At 35.0% G+C, this 26,984-nt stretch overlaps 1 protein-coding gene across 1 annotated transcript in view; it reads left to right on the top strand.

Moving 5' to 3' along the window:
* EML5 (EMAP like 5) overlaps positions 1 to 26,984 on the top strand; it is a 94,298-nt gene that overhangs the window by 61,950 nt on the left and 5,364 nt on the right. Inside the window, exons 23-38 of the mRNA XM_058845060.1 lie at positions 490 to 621; positions 1,900 to 1,988; positions 2,676 to 2,852; positions 3,727 to 3,928; positions 5,576 to 5,702; positions 13,703 to 13,781; positions 14,694 to 14,823; positions 15,722 to 15,820; positions 17,660 to 17,680; positions 20,446 to 20,619; positions 21,524 to 21,732; positions 22,322 to 22,479; positions 24,328 to 24,442; positions 24,931 to 25,119; positions 25,316 to 25,488; positions 26,624 to 26,786. Of these exons, the coding sequence (XP_058701043.1) occupies positions 490 to 621; positions 1,900 to 1,988; positions 2,676 to 2,852; positions 3,727 to 3,928; positions 5,576 to 5,702; positions 13,703 to 13,781; positions 14,694 to 14,823; positions 15,722 to 15,820; positions 17,660 to 17,680; positions 20,446 to 20,619; positions 21,524 to 21,732; positions 22,322 to 22,479; positions 24,328 to 24,442; positions 24,931 to 25,119; positions 25,316 to 25,488; positions 26,624 to 26,786 (2,237 nt within the window). The remainder of the gene's footprint in view (positions 1 to 489; positions 622 to 1,899; positions 1,989 to 2,675; positions 2,853 to 3,726; positions 3,929 to 5,575; positions 5,703 to 13,702; positions 13,782 to 14,693; positions 14,824 to 15,721; positions 15,821 to 17,659; positions 17,681 to 20,445; positions 20,620 to 21,523; positions 21,733 to 22,321; positions 22,480 to 24,327; positions 24,443 to 24,930; positions 25,120 to 25,315; positions 25,489 to 26,623; positions 26,787 to 26,984) is intronic.

Genomic DNA, 26,984 nt, shown 5'->3' with positions numbered 1-26,984 from the left:
TACTGTTAGCTAATAAGAGCACTTGAAACGGATGTGCCAGAAACTTCTGCCGATTTTTTTTCTTATTTTTCCCCCCTTAGCAGTCCCAGTGAGGCTATGTTTTTTTCCAACATGATAACAAATATTTTAGGAACCCAAAACCTGCAGCCTGCTTCAGTTAAAATCTGTTGGAGAAATATGATGCAAATTACTGATAGCAATTCTCATACAACATTGCTTTCTGGTTTCCTAAGTCTTACCATCTCTGAATGCTATAAACGCTTAAAAATTTGGCAGATGGTTTTTATTGTTTGAAACTGTAATGATATCATAGTTGCATGTTTCATGCTGATTATGTGATATGAAAATCAGTTTTTTGGGGAATATGTATAAATTAGCAAGCTGATGTCAAAGAATTCAAAGATGCATATAGCTAAATTCCAGAACTTACTTGTGTTTAATATGCAGAGCATTTTGAAAATATTTTGTGTTTGTACTGATGTGTTTTAGGGGCTGGAAAGTACTTGGCTGTAGCATCCTGTGACAACTTTGTAGATATTTACAATGTAATGAGCAGTAAAAGAGTAGGAATCTGCAAGGGAGCCTCCAGCTATATCACGCACATGGACTGGGACATAAGAGGTAAGCAGCATTCATTGTAAAAATGTACTGGAAGATTGATTACATTATAGACTAATAAAGTACATGTATAGTATGGATTTGTGGTGTCACTGATAGATTTGATTCTTCAGCTAATGAATATGCTCTCACAGCATCTGAATAAATATTAAGCCCATGATTTTTACTGCCAAATGCATATTTAGAAGTAGTGCGATTTGAAGTAAAATGGTTTGTCTCTATAGATTGGTTTGTTTGGATTTTAAAAAAAATCTTTCCTGTTTATCATTTGAACTTCACAAGGGCAGTTAGTGATGGAACAAGGGGGAAGGGCCTTAAGATGAAGCAGGATATGTTTAGATTAGATATTAGGAAGAAATTCTTTCTTGTAAGTGTGGGGAGGCACTGGAAAGGCCTGCTCAGAGAGGCTGTGAATGTCCCATCTCTGAAGGTGGTCAAGGCTGGGCTGGATGGGGCTCTGAGCAGCTTGCTCTCATGGCAGGGGTTTGAACTAGATGGTTTCTAAGGTCCTTTCCAACCCCAAACATTCTATGATTCTAAGTTTCTACTGCTTTAATAATATACTGTACCATGTGGTAGTATCTGTAGCTCAGGAATACATATTCTTGTTGTCACACGTAGCAGAATGACCAGATTTCCTCTGTTCCAGGGTATTAATATGTGATTAATTAAAATACTAAATTTAGTCCTGTTTCATTAAAAAGCAAGGCTGTGCAATTATGCAATCTATTTGTTCATGTCCTTATTCTTCTACATAATCAATTTTGAAACATTCTGATTTATTTTGAAAGAATGTTCTAAGTTAGCTTCCTTTGAGAATTTTGAAAAGGAAGAGGACAGAAATATTACTGAGAATTTCCCTCAGAAATGAAGTAGTAAAAGGTGTAAAGAAGCCTTCTCCTAGGGGTCAGCCAAGATCACCTCCATCCCAAGAGCACACACATCAATAGCCAGTTATCATAAACAAGCTTTGAATTGCACCCAGTACATTTTGTCTACTACCTGATGGGACAGCCATAATAAGGAGAGAAAAGTAATGAATTAGTACAGTTTTCAAAGAGAGGACAAAGGGTTTTGAATTTAAGGGGTCAAAGGACTTAGATCTCTTTAGAGGACCATACTTCCAGATCAGTTATTTATGTATGCAGCTTTTTCCAATAGAAACAAATAATTGATGCAATGCTGTTAGCAATAAAAACTTCAAACTAACCTTTCTTTTTTCCTTTTGTAAAATGGAATCTTCTATGTTAACATACAATATGTATGTCATATGTTTTATAGGAAAACTTTTGCAAGTCAACACTGGTGCTAAAGAGCAGTTGTTTTTTGAAGCCCCTCGGGGGAAAAAGCAGACTATTCCAAGTTTGGAGGTGAGGAACTGTACTGCTTTCTTAACTTGTTTGTTAAATTAGAGTTATGATACAGCTATCTATACTACCTAAGAAGGAATGATGTATAAACTTATAATTTTAAACTTTTTAAATAATAAAATATTTTTTTTCTTCTATTAAGAGAAACAGACTGATTGAGTCATGAAAATCTCACTAGAATTCTGTACGTCTTTTCTGGTACTTAAACACCTTTGAAAACTTATTGCAGATTACTTAGCCCTCACCTTGCTGTGAAAAACCTCATGTTTGCCTTTATATAACAGAGTTGTTCAATTTACATAGTACATATAGGCAAGAGTAGTATATTGCAGATATAATTTTGTTTTCTCAGATATAGAGCAGAGAGCAAAAATGGGTAATTTCCAAATTATATTTTCCATAGTATTGAAAGGCAGTGTTCGAAAATATAACTTGTTTTCTTTACCCTGAAAGGGTAGCTAAGGTAAAAAATCTCAAAACACTTCTTTAGGTTTTGGAATTGAAAGTTCATACAAGTAAAATTACAGGTCTCAAATAAAATTCTGAATGGTAAAAAAATGAGTGATTAATATATTAAAATACTATCTTTTAGATGTATCTTTCAGTGCAAGGACTTTTTCTTGAAATTGAGTATGGAAGAAAAATGCCTAAGAAGTATGCTCTGTCTCAAATGAATTGTTTTTGTAGGTAGAAAAGATTGGCTGGGCATCATGGACAAGTGTTTTGGGCTCTTGCTGTGAAGGGATTTGGCCAATAATTGGTGAAGTCACAGATGTAACTGCTTCATGCCTCACTAGTGATAGTAAAGTATTGGCCACAGGAGATGATTTTGGATTTGTGAAATTGTTTCGATACCCTGCTAAAGTAAGTAATTTTCAGCTGTTTATGGAAAATATTTATTAATAAATCTACCTTCTCAAAGCTGTGAAAATTTATCACTCAGAAGAAAATAATGCATTTATATTTTTCTCATTTTGATCAAAGAAAGGATTTAGCATTACACTGCAATAATACTGCAATTAATGCAGTTTGCAGAGCGTTAAACTTGCAATGAGTAAGAATGAGCATTCCAGGTCAGACTGTAGAGCCATCTCATGCAGTGTCCTGCTGCTGACTGTGGCAAATTAATAGAAAAATCTTTAAGAAAGAGAATGCTTTGGAAGACAATGAACATGCGTTTCTCACCTAGATTTAATTCATGATTTTAAGGACCTTAATTCTGCCCAATATTGGTAATTTTTTTCCTAAGATGAAGACTTTTAATATTATTTAATCACGCATCATAGAAAAGCCATTCCCGAAGCACATGGTATTTTTCCTGCTCTTCAAATACCTCTAGTTTTCCTGTATATTTGGTGGTAAATGTGTCTTCAATTTTGAAATGTTGCCATATTAAGGATGGTAACAGTGCACAAGTACTGACTCAAAATGTTCTATGAGAATTTTATTCCAACTCAGTTAGATTATTGTCTCTCTTAGGAAAAGCGATCCAGTGTTTATTGCTGGAATCTGTTTATAAACTAAAGTCCTTTCATGCTTGGTATGAAGATAAGGTTAACATTTCATGAAGTTGCTATAGGAAGGGCGCTTGGCAAATTGTGTTACAATCATATGAAATACGGAACAGCTGAAGCATGAGCTGTAAAGAGCATGATGTCATTGTCCACTGGCAACTCATTTTAGTTTTGTCTAGCAGACTGAATGAATTTGATGTTTGCCTTCTTTTTCCCCTTCTTAGGGAAAGTTTGGGAAGTTTAAGAGGTATGTTGCTCACAGTACCCATGTGACGAATGTCCGTTGGACCTACGATGACGGTTTGCTGGTCACTGTTGGGGGAGCAGACACCTCCTTAATGCTGTGGACCTATGAGATGGAAGGACATCGGGACAGCAGGCAGTGTGACAGTGAGGAGTCTGATCTAGATTCTGAAGAAGACGGAGGTCAGTAATAATTTATGCAACTAGCTGGATTATGCTATTTCAAGAAGATTTTATTAATGGAAAACTACAAATTTAGAAATAATTTATCGATTTTTTTCTGTCTTCAGTAGCAAATACTCCTCAAAAATGTTAAATAAAATTTTGTTTTGGGGAAAGGACTGCTGTGAAGAAGATGATAATGAAGTGTTTGAGTTACTGCTTTGAGTCAGAGTACATAAACAGACTATTGATATCTTCTAAGTGAAAAATATTAAGTATCAATTATACCTAGCTACCCAAAATCTATATTTAAAATAGAATCATCACAGTTTAAATTTGGTCACTAATTCTAAAGAAATTATATTGAAATCTGTATAATGTGAGATCATACTTATCTTGATGCAATAACATCTGCTTCCATAACATGGAAGCATAACAGATTAAAGTAGACTGATGTTTATAAATCTAATTCAAGGTCACAGCATCAGTGGTTACAAAGTGTTAATTCTATTTTGTAGCATTAACTTCTTCTGGTTTTTCCATACTTACGTTTTCTTTTTCACATTATAATTCCAAGGGTTTATGAGCCTCCAGGCTTGTTTTCTCTTCTCCCAAGTCCAGTTTTTCCTCCTTGTCAATTCCTCAGTGTTCAAGCATTTTTAAACTATCACTGCTACTCATTAAATAGTTCTGTGTAATAAATTAACTTCAGCTGTCACTAAAACATGCTAAATTAGCAAAGAAATACATTAAATATTGGGCACATATTAAACATTTATTGGAAAATTATTTTTACTCAGTCTCTCTTGAAAGTACTGAAGAGTACATTCACAAAGTAAATTAATTGCCTATAGGAGGACTTATCAGCTTTAGCTTTCTTAGTCAAAAATTGCAATCTTCAGAGTTTCTGTTCAACCTCTGCTTGAGACCTGCTATAACATCTTAGCCCTATAATCTTCCCTAGGCTCAGCTGCTTTACACAGAACCCTCTTAAGCTGTATGTTCAAAAGTACTCTAGAAGAGAGCGAGGTCTGTGAAGATTTACAGGAAAAGACATTGACCTCTTTACCCACAGAAGTTTGGTCAGGTCCTGTTAATTTCAGAGTTAAGAACTATTCACATTGTTGGCATTAGTAGTCTATATCTTTGAAAAAACAAAATAATGGAGAGTAAGTAACAACCCTGTCACAACTTAGCTTTTCCCACACATTTATTTTACTATAATAAACATCATCTTGATGTGCCTTACTGTCCCTAAGCACTGTGTAGGAACCTTGTGCAGACCTATAGATTCCATGGTAATGGATGGATCCTGGAACCGAGGACAACCAGACACTGAATCTTACAGTGTCAGGTAGCGAGATTCTTTTTTAGTGATTGTAGTTATAGCCAACCAAGCAGAACTCGGGTAGCTTTTAAAGCCTCTTGACTCTATAAAATTTTTTTTTTTCCTCAAAGATATTGTAGGGAAATCTTTTTTAATGTTTTTAATTAACAGTGTTCATTATTCCCAGCTGCTTTATTCCTGTTGTGTATTTATGTTACTAATAATCCATGCTATAATTGTTTTTGTAATTTAGTACATTGCTGAAATCTGTACAATTTAAGATTACATTGTTGTTCTTATACCTTATTTTGGTTTGATATTCTTCCCTCTGGTTTTGTTAGGTTATGACAGTGATGTGACAAGGGAAAATGAAATTAATTACACCATCAAAGCCTTATCAACAAACATTAGACCAATGTTTGGAATTAAGCCTCATCTGCAACAAAAGGAGCCAACCTTAGATGAAAGGTAATTACTAAATTACAATTCTAGAAATCAACCAAGAAAAGATAATAGTACAACAAAATTATATTGGAATATATAATTCTTCACTTAAAAGGGTATGATAAAAATAATCTAAATAATTCTTTGAAGAAAAAAGAAAGGTGACCCAAAGGACTAGACGATCTATTTTCAGAGAGCACAAAAGACTACAAACTGTGTATGCATATTTTTATGTTTGGGGAGTTCCTTGAGATGATTGAGTTATTTGCTGGTGTTTAATAATGTGTTTTTTTGAAACTGAAATACGGACTGGTAGTTAGCAATGGCATTATAGGTATAAGCCTGTACAATTGTTTTAGTGAAGGACAGCTCTCCATTTTTTGGTTCTTCCAGCAAACTGCTTTGATGAATTTAATTCTAATTGCTCCTTGCATTGCTTCAGTCTCCACATAATTTCTACCTTTGACATATTCTGTCCACAGTGGTTCTGCAGTTTTTGTTAATGAATCTTGGAAAATTAAGTTGGCTGCTTTGCAGTGTTAAGTTTTATATCTTTGTTCACTATTGTATGCTTTAGAAGACAATGGGATGGGGAGCAGACTACAATAAACCCAGAATATAAAGTAGATGAAAAAGAACAAAAACGATTTATAACCTCTAGAATATTATCTGTTGTAGAATCTGCAGCTGAGCACGGGACCCTGGAAGTTGTTTGTTGTCCATAAACTAGATGTGAACTGTATTTGTGGGGAGAAAGGCAGGAGAGATTCCAAATACGGCAATTGGGGAACGCTAATACTGAAGAGAGCGAAGGAAGGAAAGCAGGAGGGTGTAACAGGGTGTAAGGATGTGGTGAAATAGGGGAGTAGAAAGTTCTGCAGGAATGCGAGGAGTTCTGGGGCAATGCTCAAGCCTCGTTCCACAGTGAAGCTGGACAGGTCTGTGATACCCTTGTTGGGAAATGCAGCGTGACTTTTGTAGGAGTTTCATATCATCTTTTGCTTCTTAAGTTGTGTGCTGTAGGAGAGAGTGAATAAAGCCTGTGTATAAAGCAGTGGTTCCCTGTCTTGCATTTATGAGAAGTGGTCTTTCTCTTTTTTAATGTGATGTATTTGATGTGGAAATCAAAAAGAAATAATGTGCACGGTATGAAAGCTTTGATTAAAGATTTTTTTTCTTTTAATGAAATTGTAAACCTCTTGTGTTTCTGGAAGTTGAGTGAACTGAGTTTTTCAGTTTCAGATAAATTACTAAAAATTATTTCTGTAGTAAGGTAATTAAATTGTGACTCAATGCAAAAAAAGATCATGAAAGAATTCTGCATTGCTGAAAAGTTTGGGGCCCTAAGACTTGAAAGAAATTTTTTTGTGAAGAATAAAACCAGATTATGGTTACTGTATGTATTTGAACTTCTTTTCTGATGTTAATATTGTGTAAGATTGGTAAATGTACTGTCATAGATACTAATTTTGATTTTATATTAATTCTTTATTTTTGCTTCCTATGAAGGCAGGGGGTAGTAAGGTAAGTTCATGTACATGAAGTCCAGGATGAAATGCATTTTAATAATTTAAGCTGCATGGGAAAGTAGTTACAATTTGCAAAAGAAGTGAAGTTACCTCTTTAATAGTAAAGAGTAGCTTGTTAATGGGTAGAAAAGGGTTAAGGGACAAAACATAAGTGCAGTTCTAACTCTGAGTTGACATGAGTGAATGCTGGAGTATTTGGGAGGAGGTGATCAAGCCTCATCCCCCTTTCCTCGATACTTCGGAGTGGCTAAGGAGCAGCTTGACTTCATGTCTGAGAGCTTGCCTAAGTGTTTGCAGCATCAGGCTGGAGCCACTACAGCTTCGTGGGTGAAGGGAGCATTCCTGCCTTGGCTGCAGCATTTGCCAGTGCACCTGTGCTGCTCGAGGATCTGAGCTGCTGTTCCACGTCGTGTTCATATGGGAGCCCCTAGGGAAGGTGCCTGCATTAGCTTATGAACTTCTGCACCTGCTCTATTTAGAACATATACATATACAAAAAAATGCTGTGAAATTTGCAGCATGACAAATCCTCAGGCCAACCTGCAGACTTGCAGACTGAGCTGCCCCTGTGGAATCAAGATCTCATTCAGATTCAGTTGGTCTAAGGTTTGTTTGCAGCATTAAACACCAGCTCTATTAATGAAATACTATTCTCTAGCAGTGAAATTACCATGCTTTATCATTGAAATTGGAAAACTTATTTTAACTTTTATGGGAAACACGGAATGGCACTGCTGTGAGGCAGCACTTAAGTCTGTAATTTGAATTATTTATCATTTCTGAATAATAATGTTTATAGCAAATATTTTTATGTGAAAAATATGAGTACTGTGTGTGTAATTTGGTTGTGTAATAGCATTATGGATACTCAGCAGCACAAAATACATTTGAAAATGGTTTTTTCCTTTACTAAGAATTCTTTCCCAGTACATTTTTGTGCTAGGTAAATTACTCAGAAAAAAAGTCTATCATGGTTGATTTTGAAAATGGTTCTGACTCAGCTACTGCCTGAACTGTGCAGCACTGAAGGTTGGGAGATGCCTCTGGAGAATAATGCTCCATTCTTACTCTGTTCTTACACTCCCTGAAGCTGGCTGTTTGTGGCTGTGAAAGGGGCAGTGCTGTGATTAATGTACCTTACAGACGAATGGCTGTACCAAGAGATCACAAAAATAAACAACCAGGAGCTTCTATAAAATTTTATCACCATCAGTTTTAAAGATTTGCAAGCAGATAAAACCATTACTTCATGTGCTGAGATCTCCTGCATGAAAAGACCCCTGCAGCTTATATTTTTTGAAAATTCCTTTGCTGCTCTGGATACATTCCCAGATATAACTCTCAACCAGCTGTTGTGGCAAAACTGCCTCTGATTTAATTAATTAATTAATTAATTTTATTCTTGAGCATTTTTTGTATGTATAGTCACATATTGACAGATGCAAAAATAGATAGCTTATTTTAGATCCTTATGTATTCAAAATAGGAAGGAACCTAAAAATGTGTTTACAAACTAGTCCTTTACAGGTTGACAAGGGAAGATTTATTTTTTTGTATTCAATACACACAGTAAATAAATCTGAACTGTGCTTCCAGTGGAATGAGAGAGGAAGGGAGCTATTGAAATGAAACATTTTTATGTTTCACAACTATCTCCTTGTAATTGCCACTGAAGGAGAAATTCTGAGATTTAATACAGACATCTTCCATATATATTTTGGATAAATGAACAGAATGCAATTCCACTTTTGTTTGCCAGTCTAGTGACTTGTGATATGAATATAAATAATACAAATTCCAGAGCTCTTTTTGTAAAAAAAATCTTTATTTTCTTTCATTTTGTAAACTTGTGTGATTTGGGAGAGGGGGGAAGCCAGGAGTAAAAATGAAAAGGGAAAAATAGCAAGTGACTTTACACCAGCAGCTTCTTCTCTTTTTCCCATACTTGTAGAATAAATTAGATTACAGATTTTTTTTAATTTAACTTTAACTTAAAAAACCCCCCAGTTTTAGAAAATAGGGTTTTTTTAAGCCAGCTTTTTTTGTCCATTGGAATGTACACTGGTGCAAAGCATTAACCTTGGGACTGAAAACCCTGAAATTTCAGAAGTCATTCTTTCCAATCATAAGTTTAGTTATTATTAGTTACATATTTTGCAAACTGTAGACTGGAACAATATGATGGAAAAGAATGGTCTCCCTTTACTAGTTTGAGGTAATTATTTTTTCCTCTCAGAGGTGGGCTAAAACCCATGTCTTTGAAGAAGTGAAAAAGCCAGTTACCGAAGTATAAAGGCTTATCAAATAATCTCAATTTTGAATGCAAGAAAAAAAAATCTCTTCACTTTGCAACTAAAAGGGAAATGTCAAGAGAAATGATCGCATGGCCCAGTGATAAGAATTGGAAGATTTGCATTTGGTTTATGAACTATGTAGATTGGTTTTATCAACAGAATCCAAGTAGTCCTTGCTTTATTGTGAAAAATATCTGGAGGTATTTGAGTTTTGTACTCCTTGAAGAATTGTGTGCCATTGACTGCAATATTAGGAAATAATCTGTACATGCCCGTATGCTATAATTATTAATAATGGGTTTTGGTTAGACAAAGTGTATAGCCAAAATATAGGAGTATTTCATCATAAATGACTGAGGAAACCCATCCAGTACAAAGTATCTTCAATCAACATAAACTGAATTAAGTAGTCATAAAAAAATAGTACATATCAGTACCCCACACATTCTGATTAGCTGAGATAATTTTATTTTACTATAAATGAATGTATTTTTGTGACTGAACTTGAACATCTGTATTTAATAGTGAGTTGACTGTTCCATCCATCAGCTTATTTCAGGAAGTTAAACCTGCACAACTTGTCTTTGAGTTAGTCAGGTGTTGTGTTAGCTGACTCTAAACACTTGGTATAGTTCAGAGGATTTTGGTTCTGCTTGTGCTTTCTTTCTCTATTTACAGTAGAGTTATTCCAAAGAATTATATTCTCATCCCAACACATGTTCATAATTCCCATTTAAGTGAATGGGAGTTTTCTCTACAAATAATAGATTTGTATAGTCCATTAAGTGAATAATCCCCTTGTAAAAAGAAGTATACAAACCAGGAAGTCAGCAATAATTACCTATATGAAAAATTCACTGGCACATAAATTTTAGCCAAACTTGTATAAGTAATCCTTTTCTCTTTCCCATCTGCTGCTGAAAAGAGGTTCCAGGTAATGCTTTTATTTTCTTATCTAGCTCATCTTTTACTGCCACCTCCCATTTATTTTCCTTAAAAAGCCATCTGTCATGTTGGGTGCCATACCATGCACCTATCACTCTTCAGAATATTGCTGTATGAAAAAACAGAAATTTTTATATATTCATTGTAGTTCTGTTTCATACAATAAGCTAGATAGTTTTACCTACTAATATGAACTCAAATTCCATAAACTATTATACTTTCCTATGTTTCACAAGTAGTATTTTTCAGTAATATTTATAAAAATATAAAGATTAGCCCTCTTTCCAGCCCCCTAGTGGACAGCTGTTTTGCATGTGATGATTTGACAGTCTCACCTGATATGTCAAGGTGTATATGCTACTACATTATTTAAGCATTAGATTCCCTGTATCTGCATTAGTGAGTATAAACTGGCAACTGCTGCTCATAGGACACATGAAAATAATTATAAGTCATTTTTGTCAAGAAGTACTATTTAGAAACTACCAGTCTTCATTATCTTCTAATGGAAACCAGACCTCTGTAAAGTGTAACAAATGACTTTGAAGAACTTGCCAAGGGTAAATGGAAAGAAGTCCTCCTTACTTTCAAAATTCATTCTATACTTTATGCTTGCCTACCTTTTGGGGAGGGCAGTGCAGAGCACTTCATGCTAAAGAGTAGTGCAAAGGGACTTTTTCTTCTGTACCAACAACTGTAATTTGCTCTATGAAATTGTGCCAAAAATAATACATGTATTTTTAAATCAGAAATAAATATTGTAAATCACACTGTTATAAGTTACCGCAGATCTCAAAGAATTGGTGGTGATTTACATATGCTATATAACAGAAAATCACTCCTTGTTCCATTAGTAACTTTAGATACTCAGTAACAATGAGGAAATTATGGAATGAAATACATCATACAAAAATGGGTAGTAAATATTTAAGCTATGTCTAAAACTGTGAACACGGTATTTTTGTGTTTCAGAAACTACTTCAAAATGCTTGCACTCAATTTTTATGGTTTCATAACAAGAAATATTAAAATTTATATACCAAATCTATTTTAATGTTGGAAATAAAGTGCCAATATTGAGGTATTTATCTCCCTTATGATAGATGGCTGGAACTCTCCTTCCCCATGCTAAAACTGACCCTATCCATACATGAATTCACCCCAACATGTTATTCATGCTCTCCTTCCCATCTTTTCCACACAGTTTTTGAGCATGCAGTGAGTTCTGCGTACAGGTGTATGACCACTGTGCGTTGTACATGCCATTAGATACTTTGCTGCACATTACATAGCAAATTTAAATTATTTTCAGCTTTCACACCTTTAAAAAAGGACTTGGAAAATGTATTCTCATATCTTTCAACACTCCTGTTTTTAAATGCTCAAGTTGTTATCTTGAAATTTAATTGGGAAGGAAATACATGCATACTTGTAATTTTCAGTTCCACTGCTCTGGATTAATATAGAATTCATCTTTCCTGGACAGACAGTTAGATAAATTGTTTAGGTGACCTGTGAGATAATGCAGATGAGTAAAAGTGTTCAAGTTTACCTAACCAATGTACATTCACTTTATTCTGTTGTGTGGTAATGGACAAATGTGAATGTACTCTAATGATTACTTAAGGATGATTTCAACCTGTATTTGTATCTGTAGAGCCTTTAAGTAGAGATGATCTTCTCAAGCAGTTGTAAAATGTGAGATTATTTTACCTCTTCTCCCATTTATCTATCTCAAATCTATCACAAGGGATTTACAGACAGCGAATGTTATAAAAATGCTGCATTGTAGAACCAAGCAGCAGAGAAATATTCAGTTCCAGTAACACAAACCTCTGTTGGAACCATGTCCTTTCAGTTTTTGCTGCTTTCTTCAAACTTCAAATATGTTCTGCTATATTTAATTTTTCTCCTTTTTTTTCCCCTCCAACTCATTTTTCCCTCTGTGTTACATGGACATAAGTGAATTAGGACTAGGGTAGGAGAGGAGGAAAGAGATGAGGTTTGAGTGCTCTGGGTCAAATATGAGGCTGACAAGTGGAAGAAGGGCTTTTTACGCTGTGTTTTGGTAACTTCTAGAGGAACAATAATGAGGCTGTTGCAGAGTTTTCAATGACAAATCTGAAATTAAAATTTTAAAGTCTTTGAAGCATTCTGGAGTGAGCTGTTTTGCACTAAAATTAGGCAGGGAAAATGAAGTAAATCTAAGAAAATGATATTTTATTTGAATAACTGAAAAAATACTTTTCACCTGTCATTCAAAATACACAGTGTACAAACAAATCATATCCTTTCATTCTGAGAAGAGACAGTCATTGTTTTGAATCAAAGTCGTTACTTGAGCAGAGATGAGATTAGAAGTATTTCATACTAAAAAAGAATGTGAAAGAGACCTCTTGCTTCATGTCTGATATTAGTTTATTACACTGCATACTGGATTAAATCATTTGGATATCACTGAATTTATACATAGAATTTATTTTTAAATTAATTGTTCCTCTTAAAGATCAAGCTTAAATCACAGCCACAAGTGCTGTATCTATAGAATCAATAATCAATGCTCCTGCAAATTACCAGGAATAGTTGCATATATTTAATAAATAAATCTTATTTATTTGTGTGTTTCTTTGTATAGGTACAGTTGAATGTAATGTGAAAGATGTTATGGATATTTGTTAAACATATCTAATTGATATTTCTAATTAAATCTGGGCAATTCAGAACAGTGGAGCATAAGTTATGCAGCATGGTCTTGGTTTACTTCCACGTAAGCTTTGATCAATATCTCATTTCAGTTATGTAAGAGTGAATGGGCAGGTGCATCTGTTGTTCTTTAGAAACTGTTTCAAAATAGGAAAAGGTAGAGGTCTGCTAGAGTCATGTGGGCAGAGGCTTTATTAGATTAATCAGTGAAGCCTCTAATCAGTAAAACAGCTGCAAAGAAATGAAAGTACCTTGAAACCATAGCTGGAAAAAGCGAAGAATATTATTTTAAAAGTGGTGAGTCATTTTAAAACAAGCTTTTGCATTAACCTCATGGACTGTGGAAGAATTAGAAAACCTAGCATGTTAAACAAAGGATTTTTAGGTTTTGTCTTTCTCCTTTGACAGAGGTATTTCTTTTAAAGATGAGTATGAATATAAGTTGAGTGTGACAGGGCTATAAGATTTCCCTATGCATTAGCAGGTTGGAAGGTACTGTTAGTATGGAATGGGTGACGGACAGCCTTCTCTTATTCACAGTTCTTTATTTCAGACCACCAGTTAGTAGGGCATTGCCACAGCCGGAGAAACTTCAGACAAATAATGTGGGGAAAAAAAAGAGACCTATAGAGGTAAGAAAAATGCTGCTCTTCTCTTCCTTTAGGATTTTGTTTTGCCAGAAATTGACATGTGGACACATCAAATGATTGTTTTATTCTAAGTATATCAAAGGTGGAAATACTGAATAGTGGGTAAATAGCAGAAAAAGTAGGAGAGAAGTTTTTCTTGTAAATAAAAAGAAGACTATATTTCTTTTTCTTGCAAATTAAACGGAGTATAACTCAATTCTTAGTAATCATGAAACCTTAGAACTGGCTGTAGTAAGCAGGATGTCTTGTTTAGATAATTGGGTTCTTAAAGGGTGTATTGTTGCTAATAAAATTAAGCATTTTTTATTCCAATCTTCTTCAAATTTATTTTAAAAATTCATTAAAAATATCACTGATAAGGGTTTTAAAAATAATTTTAAAAGTTCTATTAATGATGAGTTTAGCTTTGGCACCTGTGATGGCAATTGCAAATAAATATACCAATTTTTGATTAATCTGAAGAAAAACTTCATCTAACCTTAGAAAGTGCAGTTCTCTACCAACCCAAATATTGTTGATTCTGCAAAATATTTTGTGTAGCATAATAAACAGCTTTTTGACATCAGCACTTTAGAAGTTTTAGGCTGTAATTTAGGTTTCTACTTGCTGGCTGGAATTAAGATGTGGAGCAGCATTTGTCATTCATTGTTTCTTAGTGTCTTCTGCATTAAAAGAACTTTATTCTTCACTACACTTTATGTGCAAGTGTATGAGTATCTCTTTCAGTATATATATATATATATATCTATGTGTATTATATGCACATTCTGCAGCATCCCCTGAGAGGTGTGAAAGGATGAGACAGCTGTGAGTGACAAGAATGAGCAGAAGATTATTAAGTTCATAACTGCTTTAAGGTTTTGAATGTCCATTGATGAGGATATCTTTCTTTAGGACCTAATTTTGGAGCTGGTGTTTGGGTATCGAGGCAAGGACTGCAGGAACAATGTGCACTATTTGAATGATGGTGCTGATGTAATTTATCACACTGCATCTATTGGGATCTTGTATAACGTGGCAACAGGTAGGAAAAAACCCACTGGAGGAAAAATGTTTCTTCACACACATGGAGTTACAGTTTGTAAAGTAACTAATTTGCTTTAATATTGTAAAAAATATGTGGAAAAAATATTATGTGTTGTTTATTGTTAATTAATTGTGATTCATTATTTATTATTAAAGTTTCAGTATGTAGAGAATATTCACAATAACTGCATAAGCAAACAAGTGCACTGAAATGTTCCTGGTGATTGAGCTTTAAAGGAAGTAAAGATTTGGTTTTTTGGTATTAAAATTTTATCTTGCTAAAATTTTCATGTTGAAGTGATCAGAGAAACTAAAAGAGCTGAACAATGGGCTAATTGGAATTTAAGTTTTTTTCTCTAATAATAAGTTAATATTCTATATTAATTAATATATTTATTATATTATATAATAATTATGTATTATATGCCTATTATTTTATAGCTACATAATTTTATCAATTATACTATGTTATATGTTTATATATATATAATATATATTATATTAATATATTTGTATTTATACAAGTTAATATTTTTATTTGGTTTACTTTTCAGCCATCTATATCACATACATTCCTTCCCAAAAAACTCAATAAAGTGAGTTTAGATAACTTAGACCTTTATAAAAATACGCAATGCCATTTGTTTCTGAGATAGTTAAAAACTTGATGTGGAAAACATGAGGGAATAGTTTGGAGTTACTGAGTGATGTGTGTTGAAGTCAAGACAAAAAATTAAGAGTTTCTGTTTTCTCGTTTTACTCTTCAAAATGCAACATGACCATAATGCTGTTTTCTAGCAAATATTATAAAATTTTCAAACATTAGCCATGTCTATGTGTGTAGAAATGTTTTAATTAAATTTGAACTTGGGTTTGATTTTTTTCTTATTTTTTAGGCTCTCAGTCATTTTACCAGGAACACAATGATGATATTTTGTGCCTCACTGTGAATCAGCACCCCAAGTTTACCAACATAGTGGCAACTGGCCAAGTAGGTATGTTTGTATTTTTGTAAAAAGAATTAACATAACAGCATGCAACCAGGGCCTTGTAAATCCATGATAAATCACAAAAATATTTGATTATGCTATCTCCGTTTGCATGAGTGCTACTCAGTTACCTGCCCTCTTTAAATGTTCCTTGAGTGTAATTGAATAAAGTTGACAAAAATATTGAGACATGAAAGATTAAAATTAACTTCTGTTTGGAGTATTATCAAAACGATTTTCTCAGAAATCTTAAGCCCCATTAAATTAGTCTGGTTGTATTGAACTATCAGCTTGCGTTAGACCTTCCAAAGAGTTATAGCCCTTCCAAAGAAGCTGAATAGAGCTAACCTTCATTTCTTAAAATACATGTCAATCTTATGTAGGTTTTACCTCATCAGGTAGATTTATAATACCTACTTGGTGGTTGGATATGATATAGTCTTAGTATTCCAGACAGTACAAAAATCCTAATGGTGTTCACTACAGATAAATTGAAATTTAGAGGGAAAACATATATATATTTCATAGTGACATTTAAAGAAAAAAATTCCCATTTTGCGTTAGCATAACTGGTAGAAATTTCTGCTTCTAGATTTTGTAGAACAGTGATTTTTGTAGCCCTACAATTTGGTTATAGTTTTCATAACTTTCATTGGTTCTCAGCAGACTCAAACCCACATTATTTTCTTCAGTGCATAGAGTACATAAAAAAAACCCCTTATTTGATTTCAGCCAAAAATAGCTTTTTTCCCCCTTCAGGTTTGTTCAAGAGGCTTCATATAAATCCAATCAGTTCTGCAGAGTTTATTACCAGCTTTCCTGTGTCTTTTGGATTTTTAGGTGCATGTCTCATTAAAATTGACTCACTGATAATATTAACTGCTTAGCTAAAATAGCTTCCTTTCTTGGTGAGTTTCTTGCCTCACATCATTTTAAACAATTTTTTAATGGAAATTATTTAAATGGAAAAAATCATCAGCAGATTTTTGTCTATGGTTTGACTGCAAAGAACATTTGCAGGAATTACAAACCTTGTATTGTCTTTGAGAATTTGCTTTTTCATCATATTTCTTAATCTGGCCCTGTTTGCCTTTCTGTACAGGACATATGTGAAGATTTTTTTTCTACAGTGTTCATCTTACCCAAAACAAAACACAAGACTTAATCCTTTTTTTATTTTCATAATTGTTTCTACATCAACTAGTAGTAGAACAATTCTAACTGCTTTGTTATGTGAATTAAAGCATACACATTAGGGACAGATGACACTTAAAAATTACATATACTTTTAAGAAGAGAACGAAAGATAAGCTGGAAGTGAAATATCTCAAAACTACTTACTTTTTTATTTTGAAGTGATGTTAAGGATTGTATATACTCTATAAAGAACATACTAAACAGCTGCTTCTTTTCCTACTGATATGGTTGGCACAAATAGTGTCACAGTCATGATTTAAATCTTCAAAATATTTGTTGAATCTTCAGGCACTCAAATGTTACTTAGCATTTTTTCTCAATTTGTTAAAATATCAATGACATGAAAAAAATGTTTTTCATTTACTTTGTCTGAAAGAGACCTAACATACACCAAAATCTAGTTTTGTATCTCAAAATGGAAATCAAAATATATTCATTCATTCAATATATTCATTCTATGATTTATTTCTGATGTGACCTTTTTTATCAGTAATTATTCATCTTTAACACCAGTAGTGGTTCTGCTGCAATGCAAAAAGATGAGATCAAGGTGTGTGTTAAGAAATTACACTGAATGTGGCATATATTTTTCTTTAGCACTTATCTCATTTCTGATCTAATTATTTTTCTGCTGCTTTTCCATTACAGGAGACTCAGCAGATATGTCAGGTAAGGGAAACAAAATTTTAACATCTTCAGGTGTAGTTAGTCTATCTAGTAGCCATCTGCAGCTTTATAGAGCCATAAGTGATGTGAATTCATGTTTAGTTTATTATACCCCATGTATCAGTCATATTTCTGTCAGCACTGAATATAAGTCAAAACAGCTCAGCATACTGAAAAAACAGAAAAATTAAAAATGTTAGAACACGCTTAAAAACTGCTCTTGTTGAAGCATATTCCCTTCTTGCTGCTTAGTGATTAGTGACTTTAATACATTCTGCTACTGTAGCATTCCTGTGTGTGCTTGCCAGTTTTGTAGATGCGTTGGGGCTGACAACATTTGGTTTAGACCTTCAGTTGAGTGTAATTTTAAATATTCATTTCTAAAGTAAATTCTATTGAGGAGGCCTAGGTGACTGAGTGAAAAAACGAATCACCTTTCACATTTATGTACAATTGTCATGCAGTTATTACCACTGATTTTTATGATGTCAGTTTAATTTTTCCTCTATCATTTTGGGTCTTTGACATTTTGACAGTCTTGACTGAGATATTTTTTATTAATATGTTTCTTTTTTCAACTGTAATTTCAAAAACTCATCACCATCATGTGCGAGCAAGTTCATTGTTGAGCAGCCATAAATGTCTTGTGAAGAATCTTCAGAGATGCATAAATGTGTGGTCATGTGTACTAGAAAGTGTAATAATCTTCGTGTGGATCTAAAGCTTGTTCTGTAAGAACAAATGTACATTGACATCTTTAATGTGTGTTGACTTCTCTTAAATATGGCAAGTGGTGCTTGCTCTAAGGATAGGAGGAAGAATATAGGTACATTTTCCCACTCTTTTAAGCTGTATTTAAAAAAGCAGTGATGATATGGATATTTATATGAAATAACATCTTTAGTCCTGCATACAGTCCCTGACAACTTTCCCTATCTCATGTGCTTTCTTCTTACTTCAACTTCAGTTTGAGCTTGTTTACTAAATTCTGTTGTCACTGCTTGAAACAAACACTCTTATTTTTTTTCTTTTTTCTGGAACCATTAATCTGGAATCCAAGCTGACGCCTGCTTTCATTAGAAAGTTGAAATGTTTTACTTAAAATTTGTTGAAGGCTATTTGGCATCCTTCTTACAATAAACTTTTGCTTTTCTAGTTCCAATTTTCAGTTGTCTACAGTGATGCAGAGGTTCTTGAAGAAGTAATGTTTGTACTAGGCTGGAATGGCAAATAAAGGTTTCTAATGACTGGGTGTAGATTTGGTCGACCTTACTGAAGATTTCTTCTGTCCTGCCAGCCCATGGTGGCTTTATCTCACTGCTCCCAGAAGGAGATGACACCTTAGAACATCTCTCGTGTGAAAGTGTTGAGTACACAGGCAAGATTCAGTGTCAGGAGAGAGACTTTCATAAGGACTCCATCATATACAAGGACCTAAGAGTCCACTTTCTCTGTCTTGCAGATCTTGCTCTGAAAAATTTTGTCAGTTCTTACTCAGGAAAACTAGGTGAGAGTTTCTGTCTGCCACCCAGAATAAAACTTTTGGCCAAGGTTATAGGGCAGGTGCACAATTCAAGGGTAATACAGAGTTTTACCAAGGGGAGTGTTGAAGAGTGAAAAACAGTTCAGAGCCATAATAATAAAGCTTTCCTTTCCCTCAGCTTCCCATAAGAACAGCAAGGAGTTTGTTGAAATTTTTGGGAAGTGCTATTTTCTGTCAACTTCGGCCCTTTCTGCTTTAATGGCATGTCCATACTACATTGTAGTAGCTCTCAAAAGGTAATGATAACATCATGTTGCAGCCATGAGAGTAAATTCCAATGGGAAATAAAATAATTGAGGAAGCGTGTTATAAAGCCTGCTTTAGAACAGCTGTGAAATTGTGCTCAAAAACTGAGTGTCATGTGGCTGAAACTTGCCTAAGTCCTTGTGCCTACTGTTTAGTTTGTGTGAATCTGGGTCTATGACAAGAACCAGTAACCTTCAGACTGCAGTCAAATGTATTAGAGATGAGGAGTGAAGAAGTTTGAAAATCTTACTGTCCTGGACAGATGCTGCTCAGAGATGGTAAAATATACTGGGATTGCAAGATCTTTTGAGAAGGCACTGCATCTGGGAAAAAAACAGCTGCCATCACGGTAGAGATAATCACATACATTAGTAGCATGGAAAGACAGTTTTTACTGTAGAGAGCTTGCAGTCTAAACAATGCAGACTGAATATTGCAGTTCTACATTGGTAAGCAAGCTGACAGTTTGGCTGATGCTCTCCTAAGATGGAAAGCATTTCAGACAGGTGGCCTTTTTGTAGAAAGGGGATTTTGGCCCTGCACTGTAAACTGATTTCTCTGCAGCTATCAGTTGTTCAAAAGCCCCATGTAGAAGTTACACTCTTGATGAGTGGCTTTATTAATGAGGGTTTTTGAGTTAGCATGCTGCTCTACATTTTACTAGAAGAAAAACTGGAGAAGACAGTTTGCTTTTAGAACTTGTGTTGTGCTTCACAATTCCCATAACAAGTTAAGCGACAAGTTAACATCTCTGGTAATGTAATGAGGCCAGCTTGTTCATGCTACCTAATGACCCTGTTTGTCATAAATTGGTTTCCAAAGAGAGGCCAAAATTTACTTTCTTTTCTTTCCTTTTTCCCCCCATCTGATCACAGCAATTTTTGGGAAGTGCTTATTAAAAAGTATTGACCGCTTCAATAAGGAAATTATCACACATTTTCAAAATGAATATTAATGGTGTGCTTTTATATTTGTGTAGCTACAGCTCCTTCTATTCATGTGTGGGATGCAATGAACAAGCAGACGCTGTCGGTACTGCGGTGCTACCATTCCAAGGGCGTTTGCTCAGTCAGTTTCAGTGCCACTGGCAAGCTGCTGCTGTCCGTAGGGCTGGATCCCGAACATACCATTACCATTTGGAAGTGGCAAGAAGGTAGGAAAGAGACTGGTTTTGTAGAAGGTGTTTGCATTGTTAGAGATATGGTAGCTTGAGTCGAGAGCAATTGTAACATTAAAGCATCAGCTGATTAAAAATTATTACAATAAATGTGCACTATGCTCTATACAACAAGGTCTAAAATAGATATGTTTATCCATTCATTCTAGTGACTGCTAAATATATCTCTGTTGAAACTATTGTATAAAGAGCAAGATAGTTCACTGATTTCCAGAAAGAAAAATGTAAGGTTTCAGGTTTTTTTTAACTGTCATCATTATGATTATTATTATTTTATTCTACTCTTAAGTCTGATTACCAACTAGGTTTGTCATACTCCTAAAATTATTTTGAAAAGCTGCAAAGTGCAGAAATGGGGTGCCAGGACAACTCCTCTATGTATATAATTGGTGCCTTAAGCTATGCTACATGTTTTCAGATCAGCTTTGATCTGTATTCCTGATTTAGGCTAAAGACATTTGAGTTTTTTTCCTTGTCTCCTTTGTGACTGACAAAGCCATGCCCAGATTATGAATCTGATTCTCTAGTCTTAGAGGTTTGCTTCCTCTCTCTTTGGGTATTGCTGTTGATCAACTAATAACTCTCAGAATTTTAAAAATCAGCTATTAAGTTAATAAAAAGTGATCTTTCACAGCTTGTTTGATAGATCCTGTGGGGATTAATGCAATGTCAGATGTGTATTTATACAATGTTAGGTAAAATGAAGGGTGTGTGGTCAGAATATGCCTGTATTCATCTTAAGGGTTGATACATACTCAGAATGGCAGCTAAGGAGCTGAAATGAGGAATCTTCATATGGATCAAAATTATTTTAACATTTTTAAACCAGAAATGTGTATCTTTCTCAGCAAATTCAAAATGTCCATTTTATTTCTGCCAGGTGCCAAAATTGCCAGCCGAGCTGGTCATAACCAGCGTATATTTGTAGCAGAATTCAGGCCGGATTCAGATACACAGTTTGTTTCTGTGGGAGTAAAACATGTGAGGTTCTGGACACTGGCTGGAAGAGCTCTCCTCAGTAAAAAAGGGCTGCTGAGCTCCATAGAAGATGCCCGCATGCAGACGATGCTTTCTGTAGCTTTTGGAGCGGTATGTACTTCAGCAAAGCACCTGAAAATGCATAAAAACAACCTTTTTTTACCCTTCTGCCTTTATTCAGTTCAGTGAGACTTTTATAACCTGCTGATGAGTATATCAGTTGTTTTATTAAACTCAGTTTAGTATTCCTGATACTCACCTGCTAGTTAGAGCTAGTACCAGCTTTCTTTAGAAAAGAAAGGACAAAACTATGTGTTTATATTTTCTGGACAAAAAAAAACATAGATGCTTTGAACTGACAACACACTGCTTTTTATTTAATCCAGGTAAAACAAAACTGAGTGCAGACTGCAAGAACCAAACAGTAGAAATGAGGCTGATTTATGCCCACCTGGGGGCATAAAGATTGTTTTGTAATCTGTATGAGCTACTGCTCATGAGTGATCAGAGAACAGTGTTGTAGCTGTTGTAGCTCATTATTTTGTCCCTAGAGGTCCTTATTGCCTCTTCCACAGTTTCCTCTTCTGCAACAGCAAATAAAAGCAATTTCACCTCTAAATGCTAATGATGTTTGTTTCTGAATGTTTATCTTTCTACCTTACTCAGAATCAGATGATGAGTATATTTTTCCCCTTTTCAGAATAACTTGACATTTACAGGTACTATCAGTGGAGATGTTTGTGTTTGGAAAGACCACGTGTTGATACGAATTGTGGCCAAAGCTCACAACGGACCTGTTTTCACAATGTATACCACACTAAGAGATGGTTTGATTGTTACAGGAGGGAAAGAAAGGCCGTGAGTCATGTTTTTTCTTTTTTTTCTGCATGCACATGTACTCCTGAAAAATTGTTTGGATTCATCCCACTAGCACTAGTTGAAACATTAAAGATAGAAGAATAGTCCCTTTCAGATCCCTAACAGGTGTTAAGAGCAGCCACCACCTCCAAAGTGCAGGTAGCCCCATATGAGCTTCAACCAGCTATTTTTCCCATTGATTATAAGAGAAAACATTTAGTCTGAAATTTAGAATCATTGAATGCTTAGGGTTGGAAGGGGTCTTATAGATTTTCTAGCTCCAATACCCATTTAACTTTAAACACTAAAAGGCTACTGAGTCCTTGTGAGTTACTTCTTTCGCTGAAGATGTGCTAAAGCTGTTAGCCCAAGTAATTTGCACAGTGGTGATTGAATACATGAATGATAAATTTTATAGCAGTATGATATACAACTTCTTTCAAAGGAAAGAACTTAGTTATGAGGCAAGCTGTCTTCTCTCAAATCTAAGGTTCAGCAAGGTTCCTTGTTTCTGGGGTTTCAAGCAAAATATCTCCTCCAGCATTTTAATATTTTTAGTGCCTTCCTCGTGATAAGAAAATGCTTCAGGTGCAATACAGTCCATCTGATGACATGATAGTGCCCCATTTTGCAGGACACAAGCCCCTTATCTTTTCAGTCCCAGCTGAAAACTAACTTACTTCTGTGTTTAAAATATTTCCTTCTGCTATTTCTAAATGTTGTTTTTATTTTATTTGGAGGATGTTCTCTCTACGACTTAGCTGCAGAGGCTCTTAATAATTAGTATTTTACCTGAAACAAATAGTAATCAATAACAGTAAGAACCCAGAATTCATCTCCCGTGGGAAAAAGAAGTATTGACAGTATGCAAAGAAAATTTTCATTTAGGAAGACTGCATGTTTTTTCTGCCTTAGTTGCAGTTCACCAGCCTGTTTTGGTAAAATCTTCTTGTTGAGTATGATGATCAATCATATGTCAAAACAGTGTTAGTGGGAAGCAAGGAATATACTATTGCAAGGAGTATCAATTCATTACAGTTCTTTTAATACTACTACTACTACTAGTACTACTACAAATCAGTAATTGTGATTAAACATTCTGAAGTTATTTTAAAGATTATTTAGTAATCAAAGCTGTAACACAAGCAGCTCGATATTATGGAATATTGTATTTTTGTTTCTGCTAGGGGAGATTGAAGCCAGATAAGACATGTCCCAACTCAACTAGAAATGCCAGATTTACCACTGTTTCAATAGACATTGTCTTCTTTTTAGAATTTTTTTTTTTTATTTCAATGTGTTCTGAACTGAAATACCAGGTTTTTCTGTAAGTGGGAAGGAAATACTTAGTATTTAATACCTATTAGTTGTGTGATTTTTCTGCTGTATCTGTGTCATTTATTTCACAGCAGTGAAAATAATGACATTTCACAAAAGTGAAATTCTTCTGTCATTTATTTCACAAAGTAAAATATATACCTTTTCTGTTTCTCTTAGCTATAATTTGAAAATCTCTGCCTGATTATTAAGATTGTGGTTTGCATGCTTAACTGTTCTTTTGACTACACAAATTCCCTCAGACCTACTCATTCAGACTAATCTCAGCAGCACCCATCTTTCAGCTTGTTCTGTAAAGCAGAACAGTGAGGACCTGGAATCAGTTTTTCTTCCTGCACTGTGAGGCTCAGCATGGTAACATCAACTGTTCAGTCAAATTGAATCTTTAACAATTTAAAACATACTAATATGCCTCATTTGCAGTGTAGTGCATTAAATAATGTAGTTCTTTCATCCATCCATTCATTCATCCATCAGCTGTTATACTCATTTTTCCTGATGTCTTCATAGTTCAAAGGAAGGAGGAGCAGTTAAGCTCTGGGACCAGGAACTGAAACGATGTCGTGCCTTCAGACTGGAGACAGGACAAATGACAGACTGTGTTCGTTCTGTTTGCAGAGGCAAGGTAAACAAAGCTGCTGGTCTGTAAAATAAAGCCTATCATTTGTGGGTTGATCTCTCTAAATATCAGATAAATCAGTTCTGCTTTCTCTTATAGCTAGTATTTTAAATTAAAGGCTAAGCTTTAAGTGTCTAGGCTGATATTGTGGCAGAAAAACATCTACTTTGTGAGGTCTCAGTCTTTCTTAGGATAATATTCCATATGTCTTTTTATTAAAGACTAGTTAAAGATTTCTTTTCTGTTTTCTTTTCGCACTTCAGATATCAAATATCAAATGACAAGTGTTACTCAGCCAGCATCATGATATCTACAGAGCTTTGTACTTTAATAAGTCAGAGGAGTTAAAAAAATGAATTCTCTTTGATAATTTAATAACTTGACTTAAGCAAACTTTCTGGACAGAACTATAGCTCTAGATGATGTTTTAATTACTGTTCATCATGAGAGGCTAATGTATTTTATCAGAGCTAATTCTTTCACTACTGTTCAAGGGGAAAATTCTCGTTGGGACAAGAAACGCTGAAATAATTGAAGTTGGAGAGAAAAATGCTGCATGTAACATTCTAATTAACGGTCATATGGATGGACCCATCTGGGGCCTAGCAACGCATCCGTCCAGAGATTTTTTCCTTTCTGCTGCAGAAGATGGCACAGTAAGACTCTGGGATATTGCTGAAAAGGTAGGTGTTGGAGAATACTTGTTTAGGAAAAAAAAAAGACCTGTGATGGTGTTGCAGATTGAAACTTGCTTTTTATTGTATTCTGAAAATAATCCATCTGATGGTATTAGCATGTTAACAAAATGTTAGCAAAAGATGCTTTTAAAATACAGACAAATAGTAACAGTTACTGTTCTGGGTTTTTATTTCTTCACAGAAGATGCTGAACAAAGTCAGCTTAGGACATGCAGCTCGTACAGTTTGTTACAGCCCAGAAGGTGATATGGTAGCTATTGGCATGAAAAATGGAGAATTTATTATCCTGCTTGTGACCTCTTTAAAAATTTGGGGGAAAAAAAGGGACAGAAGATCAGCAATTCAAGATATCAGGTCAGAAAATATAATTTGTGGTCTATTGTAGTGTGCTAGAAATCTTGAATATTTTGTTTTTTAAAAATACAATTCTGTGTTCTGAGGAACATTGCAGTATTTCAGAGAGCTGGAATCAATGAGTGAATTGTGGCGTTTGTGGTACCAGGAGTGAAAAAGAAAGAGGAGGTAAATGAAGATGAGAGAGAGCATTGGTCAGAGCACCTGGTGGTGCGGGTGGCGCTGGGAGTGGCACTGTGTGACACGGCAGTGGCATCAATGCCCTCTGTGGGTTTGCCAGTGACACCTGAGTGTGCTGGGAAAGATAATGGAAATGCCAGCCTGTCAGTTTGCTGATGGTTGTGTTTGTTAGAAAGGCGTTAGAAGTAAAATTTTGCTTCCGTTTCCTGAGTGGAGGAACAGACTGTTTCTTCTGCGAGATAAACTGGTCATAATCAGCCAAGGAAAGTTTTGGAGAGCAAAGCGTGATGAGAGAGAAATATAAGCAAAGAGAGACCTTGCAGGAGAGCTCTGCTGGAAGTTAGGGGGTGGCTGGAGTTTGGAAGCTGTCCCAAGGTATGTTTCTGAGAGAATAAAATAAAGAAACTTCTCTAGTAACACAGAAGTGGCTGTGAGGGATTTGTTCAGCTCAGGAAGCTACTGAGTTTCAAGAGTGTAATGGAAAACTAGAAGAAAGAAACCAGTGTGCAAAAGATACATTAGGCAAATGTCAGGTTTCATTTACTGCTTTTTATTGAGTACATTTCATCCCAGAGTTCTGGCTTCTCTTCAGTTACAGCACAGTTTTCCTGTTCTTAACCTTGTAAGTATAGGACCAGGGAGTCAGTGTCATCAGGGGGATGTCACAAATTGTTGGACCATGACATGGTCATGAAATCAGATAATGGACAGAATTATTCAAGAGATGTTCCCAGTTCACTTGTATCTGTAACCTGTATCAAAATTGCCACCTTCTGCCAGACATGCATTCCCTGAAAAATTAATTTCAAAAATTATTTTGCTTAGCAGACTAAATACTCTACCTCCCTCCGGTTCTGGATAGCAGATACCTGAAATGCAAATTTCTGTACTTCTCAAATATTTCAATCTGTTGCAAGTACCAACCTCTGCTCATGAAACCCTTTTATCTGTTCAGGTTTAGCCCAGATTCTCGGTACCTAGCAGTTGGTTCCAGTGAGAATGCAGTGGATTTTTATGATCTGACTTTGGGTCCTACACTAAATAGAATCAGCTATTGCAAAGATATCCCAAGTTTTGTGATCCAGATGGACTTCTCTGCTGATAGCTCTTATCTCCAGGTATCAGTCATTAATTATTCAACTCCAACTTAATTAATCCAATTAATTGTCCAACTGAATGGAAAACATGCTCATGACAGTATTCTCCTTTGACAACTTCTAAGTTTTGTAACTAAGTGTTGGATTATGTTGCTGTCATTAGACTTCCTTTGTTTTAAGTGGATGCCTTTAGTTTGGATAGTTTTCCTGGAGATCAAA

Source organism: Poecile atricapillus, chromosome 1 (genome assembly GCF_030490865.1).
Source record: "Poecile atricapillus isolate bPoeAtr1 chromosome 1, bPoeAtr1.hap1, whole genome shotgun sequence".
Taxonomy (NCBI): domain Eukaryota; kingdom Metazoa; phylum Chordata; class Aves; order Passeriformes; family Paridae; genus Poecile; species Poecile atricapillus.
The sequence above is the reverse complement of the archived record's forward strand: the minus strand, read 5'-3'. Positions and strand labels throughout refer to the sequence as shown.